Source organism: Trypanosoma equiperdum, assembly GCF_001457755.1.
Source record: "Trypanosoma equiperdum strain OVI genome assembly, contig: ctg_930, whole genome shotgun sequence".
In the NCBI taxonomy this organism is placed as follows: Eukaryota; Euglenozoa; class Kinetoplastea; order Trypanosomatida; family Trypanosomatidae; genus Trypanosoma; species Trypanosoma equiperdum.
The window spans coordinates 2,284-9,975 of record NW_027124899.1 but is presented as its reverse complement, the minus strand read 5'-3'; the positions used below and the strand labels follow the sequence as shown (position 1 = coordinate 9,975).

Genomic DNA, 7,692 nt, shown 5'->3' with positions numbered 1-7,692 from the left:
GTTGCGGTTGCGGTTGCGGTTGCAGGGGCTGCGGCACCGCCGGTCGTGCACCAGGAAATGGCAACTGCTGTGGTACCGCCGACGGTGCATATATTTGGTTTGGTTCGACTAATGGATGCTGCTGCTGTATCGACGCTGGTGCCAGGGGCTGTTGAGTCGACGGTACATGCTGCGGGTTTGGTGCTTGCTGCGTTGCCAGATGAGTTGAAGTCTGCTGCGCGGTTTGTATTTTCGGTGATTCTATTGGTGGTGCTGTGATTGTCGTCAACCCCGTTATTGGCTGTTGTTGGTCTAACGACGTACGCTGAGTTGCCGTTGGGAATGCATGTGTTTGGTAGTGTGGGTCCGAAGGGTGCTGTTGCACCATTTGCGCCGTGGCGGGGGGCACCTGCTGAGGTGCTAATGGTATCGTTGCAGAAGCCGTAGGATGTAGCGCAACAGGCTGCTGCAGAGGTAACTGCTGTGTTGCCGTTGGCAGCGTGCGCGTTTCGCGCTGCAGGTCTAATGGGTGCTGTTGCTGTATCAGAGGTTGTTGGGTCATTGCTACACACTGCGGGTTTAACTCTTGCACAGCTCTGAGTGGCTGTGTTTGCAACGGAGGCACTGATGTATTTGTGTCAGGTCCCACTTTCGCAGTGTCCGCTGAACCTACGTTAGCAGCCCTCGATAAGAGGGCAGATATTGCAGGTTTCTCGGCGTTACCCTGCTGCATTTCGTTCACAGTAAGCCACGACGGGGAAGCCGATGGTCCCGCAGCATTCCCACTCACTGATGTCGCAGGGAGTGCCGATTCAGACTGCTTTCCTTCCTTCAAACTTTTCACAACCTTCTGCAACTCTTCCACCTGTTTGACAAGTGCGCTGTTACTTGCTTCCTGTTGTCGTGTATTGTTGTACTGCTGTAGTGCTGCGACGTCGGGGACAACGGGAACAGCAAATAAAGATTGCTGTGAATTCCGATGCGGAAGAGCTGCAACGCCTGCAGCCTGCACTGTCGGCAACCCCGGAAGAGTTGGCTCAGACTTCGTTTGCTCCAACTTCTGCTGTTGTGGCGATATTGGCTGTCCAGCCTGGACATCGGCTTTCCCACCTTCTGCTGAGGGCGGTACTGGAGAGGCCGGCTTCTGCCCAATCAGTGCCGCCTGCATCATCATCATCATACCTTCACGCTGCAGACGATCGTTTCTATCTCTTTCCTTCTCGAGGAGTTGCTCTATCGAACTCAGTTTATCCTGCAATTGGTGCATTTTAAGGTCATAATCTGTCTTCCACTGCTCTGGTTGTTGTGGTGGCTCCAGCGCGGTTTGTGGTTGTTGCTGTGGTTGAACCTGTACTAACGGCGATTCTACTGCAGGCTTCATCATATGACGCTTTCGTATGTGTGATTGTAATGACTCGCACTTTCCATACATTTCGCCGCACTGTGGACATATATATGTTGAACCCGCCGTCGCGTTTCTTCCTGCCCTATTATATTCGTATGCCAACAACGTGCGGCGTTGTGCCTTCACCTCTTTCCTCAAAACGCTGTTTTCCTGATTCAGCCGGTCGCATTCCTGTTTCAGTGAATCAACGCCTTGCTGAGACTCTTGCATGCGCTCGTTAAGTTTTACGTTTATCTTTGCTAGACACTCTTGCGAGCAGACCAAATACTGAATAACCAGTTGACAAAGTGTGTAAAGATGGATAAAGTGGTCGGGGGTAAACATCGCCGCCTCATCACGTGTTAGGCGAGCGAACGCGATGTTTTCCACCACCCGCTGTAAAGTATCCACGTTGGTGTCTTTTATGAGACGCTGAATGTCAATACTTACCAGCACACCCCAATCCAGGCGTTCACTTCCTTGTACAAACTGAAAGTCGAGTGCCGTCATTCCTTTCTATTATGCTGTTGCTTCTATGGTTGTAAAAGTAAGCTCAAATATTATTGTTATTCCCCGCTCCCTCCCTGCTTCACACTTCCACAACAACTTATGGGTGTCTCGCTTCGACCCAAATCCGTGTGACTCACCCAGTTGGTGTTTAACAGCTTACTACCTTGTTTTCCTTTACCTGGTAATGATGCGCCACTTCGATAGGAAAGATATGAATGACGACGGTGAAAAATTATCAAAACAGGAGTAATCTCCCATAACAAAAATAGAAACACTGTAATAATGAGTTTACGCGACAGTGAAGCAGTTGAGGCCCTACGGCTGCGGGCTTCCAGTGTGCCTACCGCCAGGTCCTCAAAAATACCTTCTGGACTACCCTACGCCGAAGTCAGCCGCCATCCAAATCCTTTTGTTCGAGTCCCTTCCCGCAGAACAAAAAATAACAAAGTACAAAAAACTCAGCTACTCAAGGCCTGCACTTTCATTCCTTGTCGCAGAGGGGTATTAAGTGTACGTTACACGCGTGTTAATTGTGAGTGCATGACTGCAACTACAGCTGCGGCCCCAGGAATTACTTTGTTTTCCTCACCCCTCCCCTCCCACATTTGCGCCACTCTTTGCACATCATCACTACTAGTTTGTTACGAAGGAATACGCCTCCGCCTCGCGTTCCACCAGCTGTCGTGCACGCGCCGTTCCCACTAGCCTGTTCAGTTCATGAGAGTCGTATCTGCAAAAGAGAGTGAGCGAGAAGGCGTTTGGCGACGTGGCCACAAGGCGCCCAACAAGCGAGACGTAGAAGCTAGAGAATACAGGTGGGCTATAGAACACGATGATTTCCGCATGTTTCACGAAATACCTCCTGAAAAAGTAGAAACGCTCCGTGACTAGCAGAAGTGGTCGCTCCAAATCGGTGAACTGCCCCAGTGACTTGCGCTGTTGCCGAAGAGAGGTGTACTCGCATATGGCTGCGAAGCTGTCGCGATGCTCGCGTATCATATAGTTTCGGATGCGAACGTAGTCAAAGTAGGAGGGAACGAATATGATCGTACGCACATCACGAGAAACAGGCGGTAATATCTTGGTTGGAAGCACCTCGCGCGTGAAAAAGTCAAAGCGCGCGTCATCGCAGGATTCCACAGAACTTCCTGGATCGAAGCGAAGAAAGTGCTGTCTCACGGGCACCATAATTTGCTGGAGCACACCTGTTTCCTCCCTCCGATGCAGCGACACGCGACCAGAGTTGTTCACAAACGTGCGAAAAGTGGAAAGAAGGACGGCATTTGTCACATTGCTTGAAATAATAGTCTGCCGGTGGCGTCCGCTCTGTCCAGCAAGCGCCCAGGCATAAACACGACGCAAGTCAGATAATCCGTATGTTGTGTCGCGTGGGCGTTTATTCAGCAAACCGAGTACCTCCATCACATGCTGCCAGTTCTGCATCAACAAAACATGAGCTTCATCGATAAGGCAAACTTCAATAGAGGAAAGTGACACGGAGGCGTCGCCATTCCGTTCGAGACGCCGCCGCAACCCCAACGGGGAACAGATAATCATATCACTGTTCAACGGGTGAGTGTATACTCGCACACGACTTGGTTCAATTCGCAAACCCACACAAAAAGAATCATCAATATTGCCAGCAAACTGTCGTTGGTAGTCACGGGGGCGGCGTGAGAAAGTTGGATCCATTGCCTCCGCAAGCTCAGTGAAGTCTTCGTCAAATGTAGCGAGCCTCGGACAGTCCTCAGGGATAGCACGAAGCAACTCTATCAGCGTGGTCACATATTCGTGAGCAATGTTGCGCATTGGGAGCATAATGAGCAATCGCGTTTTTCCAAAACCACGGTCTCGCAGTTCATACTCCCCATCCTCACCGTCACTATCATCCAGATTCTTGCTCGACACCGCGCTGCTGCCTTTAACCTTCTTCTTGGAGTTCTTTCTTTTCTGACGCTTCTTTTCATGTAGAAAGGCTTCGTGTAAGACCATAACCGCACGTGCCTTGTACCAATGGTTGAGAGCGTGAAGCAGAAACACTTCTCGACGTGCCTCAGCGTTCTCAGCCGATCGACAACAGTCCATGACATCGGGGTAGCCCTGCAGAAGGTCCAACAGCCCCCGCTGTTCCGCCGTCATAGGTCCGCGAGACTTCGCCGCACGGTAATCCAACCATTTGTTCCAAAGTGTTTCGTGCATGTACGGCGGCCTCTTATCGAGTTTTTGTGGTGCTGAGGCAGTTCCTTGCCATCCAACGCGAAAGGGTTCATGTATGAGGTGCTCCATAGCATGCGCCGAAGCTGATACCGCAATCTGTCCGCATTCTGTATGATATTTTTGTTTTAACAGCTGCATCGGTGATCTGTCAATGCTTCCATGCTTATCGATATGATACTTTGTGAACCACGGATCATCCTCGCGTACGACGCGTTGCAGTGCCTCAAGCTTCGCTGTACCCAAGTGAAACTGCGGTAGAAGTTGGACCTTCTCCTCCTCAAATTTCTGTTGATCTCCGTCTCCTTCCTCGTCATCCTCGTATGCGTCCTCCTTTCCGCTATCCTCTCCTTCTTCGTCCTCCTCAGACTCTTCCATTGACATTACATCCTCTGCGTCATCCTCTTCTAGTGAGCCATCCTCCGTCCCAACCTCTTGTCCATCGCTCTCAATTGCGTAACTGTTTTCCTCCTCAAGTTCCTCAAGTTCTTCTTCCTCGTCTTCCTCTTCATCCTGTGGAAGGAATGTCCTCCAGTCGTCATCCCCACCATCCGACGGTACTGTGCCGTTCACGGCGGTTGTATCCACGTTACTCAAATCATTGTCACGCTGATTTTCAACACCTTTACGCTTACTGTTGTTACCGTTATTATTGTCATTACCATTGTGACTATTATTACGACCGCGTTTCACTGCCCGGCCTCCATCGGCTATTCCCAGCACGCGACGCAGTGCCAAAAGGGACTTTTCCTCCTTACGTGCCTCCAGTTCCGAGTCAGTGGAAGCCGCCTCACTCTCACTGCTGCTGCTGCTGCTGATCGCAGCGAGTTCCTCAGCTTCACGCTTGGCCGCGTAGTAATCGACTAGTTCATTATGCTTTAAACGTCGTTCTTCTTTGGAAGCACCCTTTGTACCTCGACGACGGTGAGTGGCAAGGCGCTTCTGCTTGTTCTTAAGCCTCTTAAAAAAGCCGCCCGGCTTTCCCATGCGTTATCACTTATTACGAGGAAACAGGTATCTCCCGGAAGCGGTCCTTTTTCCTTGGGTCCCACTCTTTTCTCCTCTTTATTCCTCACACGCGTGAGCCGATGCGCTGCTCAGTCGCTGTGTCAACAACCGAGGAGGGAGAATAACGGATTAGTAAAACAAGAAAATAGGAAAAAAAGGGACGGGTTAATCTTATATTTCAATCAAAGAAAAATCCCAACAACAATACTGCAAATCGCCATTTGTCGCGAGAGTGAAGGCTTATCGCCTGAATCATGCCCCTCGTGGTCCCACACCCTTTTCAACCTAGCAAAAACGACTTACCTTCATTCCGCGTACCCTAAGTTACTGGAACTGTAGCGGCTGCCGTTATCGCTTCCTCCTGAGCCTGAATGACCTTTACACAGGCATTAACCACACCCCTAAAGTGCTGCTGGCACTCCCTCAGTGCCTCTGATGGGGCAACTGCAAACCATTTGGCAGGATCTTCTCCTGCGCTGTCTCCGCAGTTAACTAGCTTCCACACTGCACAGTCGACATTGTCGTCGCTAATTGCGGCAGCGCCCACACCGGCATCACCGCCGTTGCCACCGTCTTTCATCTCACGAACAATGCAATATTGAGGCTTTACGGCACCAGCTGCTGTTGGAACAGCTTCCCACGCCAAAAGTAATCCGGTGCGGTCCATTTGTCTTTGGGCGTTGCTAAACGAGAAGTGCGCATGCTGGAGCATGCGGTGTAGGATGGTGCGAGAATCTTCCAACAACTGCAATTTGCTCATAGCCTTTTCGAATTTGCTGTCAGAGAGACTCGGGTTCATTGTAGTCTTGTTAACTCCTCATGCATTAACTGGAAGAAAATACTCCGTTATGCCCTCTAGTTGACAACGACGAAAGGAAATGAGAGAAAGGAGTATGGGAAAGCTGCGTCTTTTACCTTCCTGCAATCAGGTGCATTACAATCTTTAAAACATTTAACACAATGACGTACCACATTTCCCCAATGGAATGCTCGCGGCAAATCCCCCCATTATGCATAAAATTCGTTTCACCCATCACCTTCCCAACTATCACAACCAGCGGTTGGCAGCCAGAAAAGTTGTTTTCTTCCCCTTATTCCCGTTCGCTCCCTTCAACCCTGCACATCATCAAGGTTGTTTCCCTTACTTGCGACACATATTTGTCAACATGGACCAATTTCCCCTCACTGCCACGATTTTTAGACACCCATTGGACCCTCTGTCACCTTATGTGCCGACAATAGTTGCGAGATGTGCGCCCCCTTTCGAATCCTTAGGCGGCACGCACAATTCATTGAAGGCTGCTTCCACTGTTGGATATCACGAAAATAAATACAGTGGTAACGGTTAAAGAAACTAGCGCTCGCGTTGAATAGAATGACAGTGACAACAACAATAACGAGAAATATAGTTTTAATTAATAGTAAACATAAAAATTGGGGACACGATAAAGAACGAACGATAACTAGGTTGCCAGTCGGTGTTGCTCGTGGCGCTCGTCCATTACTACGTAGGTTTCCTTCTTATTGCCCACTCTTACCATTTCCAGTGGTTCCTCCAGACTGCTATCACCCTCCCCCGACCCCGCGTGTCGTTGCTGCGCCGCACAACTCAAAAAATTAAGTGCATCCAAGGGGTTACCAACATCCTGCAGTTGAAAAAAAACACGCAATGTGCCAGTTCGACCGATGACTTTCAGTACCTCCTCTTTGGAAATCACTATAGTCCGTGTCCCGCCTTCTGCGCTCATGGGCAGCTCAGCAATACATCCACCTTTCTCATCCAATAACTTCAAACTGTGCGGTGGTACGATGCCGTTACGACCTAGTGCAAACAAAACAAACTCCTTTACGTCGTCAACATTGTACACACCGACAACATCCGTGGTGCCTGTCTCTCGCTTGGCCTCCAGCCTAATAAAAATAAGGTTGCGACTCAGCACAAATCCTCCTGAAGTAAATGGGTTGAGGACTTGTTGGAAGAAACGCGGAATGCTCCACGTGACATTCAGCGTACCGATACCAGCCGAGGGCAACTTCTGATGCTCCAGTGTAATCACATCATCATCAAAGTGGAGGTGCAAAATTATCGTGCCATCGCTGCAGACAAAATCTAACATGTCATTTTGATGGCAGGTGTTCCAATGCCCACATCGTTCGGCAGTAGGAGGAATGGTGTGGGCAGTGTGTTGTCTCATGTAGGCACCATCGCTGTTGACAAAATAGTATGAGTACTTTGGGATCGCTACACTTTTGTAATGCATGTATACACCAATATTACCCTTTTCTGTAATTGCTATGTGGAGGTGAAACTTCACCTGAGTGAAACAAGTGACGTTTGCACTGTCCAATGTGGTCCCGGGTCCATATTTACAAAAGTCTTTGATAGTCCAAATAAAGTGCCGACCTGACTTGTCAGCGGCCCGCATAACACCATAACGCTTTTTAAAGAAACCCATCTATTCAGTTCCGTCCGTAGCCTTGTTGCGGTTCCTCCAATTTCCCCCTTAAACCGATTTTACCTCCGCTTCGTTGTTTCCTTCTTTGTTTGTGACTGGTAGCCACCCGTTTTCTTGTACACTTACGTCAATATATATATG

At 49.5% G+C, this 7,692-nt stretch overlaps 4 protein-coding genes across 4 annotated transcripts in view; all 4 read right to left on the bottom strand.

Moving 5' to 3' along the window:
• TEOVI_000454500 (Iguana/Dzip1-like DAZ-interacting protein N-terminal, putative) overlaps positions 1-1,873 on the bottom strand; it is a gene marked incomplete at both ends in the record, with an annotated part of 2,802 nt that extends 929 nt beyond the window's left edge. The window contains one exon of the mRNA XM_067227304.1: positions 1-1,873. Coding sequence (XP_067083405.1) covers positions 1-1,873 — 1,873 coding nt within the window.
• Positions 1,874-2,506: 633 nt separating this feature from the next.
• TEOVI_000454400 (Protein of unknown function (DUF1253), putative) lies at positions 2,507-5,074 on the bottom strand (the record flags this gene model as incomplete). Its single annotated transcript, XM_067227303.1, has 1 exon — positions 2,507-5,074. One exon carries the CDS (start codon positions 5,072-5,074, stop codon positions 2,507-2,509), a length of 2,568 nt encoding a protein of 855 aa, XP_067083404.1.
• Positions 5,075-5,414: 340 nt separating this feature from the next.
• TEOVI_000454300 (uncharacterized protein) lies at positions 5,415-5,894 on the bottom strand (the record flags this gene model as incomplete). The annotated part of the gene is made up of 1 exon (XM_067227302.1): positions 5,415-5,894. The coding sequence occupies one exon, from the start codon at positions 5,892-5,894 to the stop codon at positions 5,415-5,417; it is 480 nt and encodes a 159-aa protein (XP_067083403.1).
• Positions 5,895-6,558: 664 nt separating this feature from the next.
• On the bottom strand, positions 6,559-7,551 carry TEOVI_000454200 (uncharacterized protein; the record flags this gene model as incomplete). The annotated part of the gene is made up of 1 exon (XM_067227301.1): positions 6,559-7,551. The coding sequence occupies one exon, from the start codon at positions 7,549-7,551 to the stop codon at positions 6,559-6,561; it is 993 nt and encodes a 330-aa protein (XP_067083402.1).
• Positions 7,552-7,692: the final 141 nt, after the last annotated feature.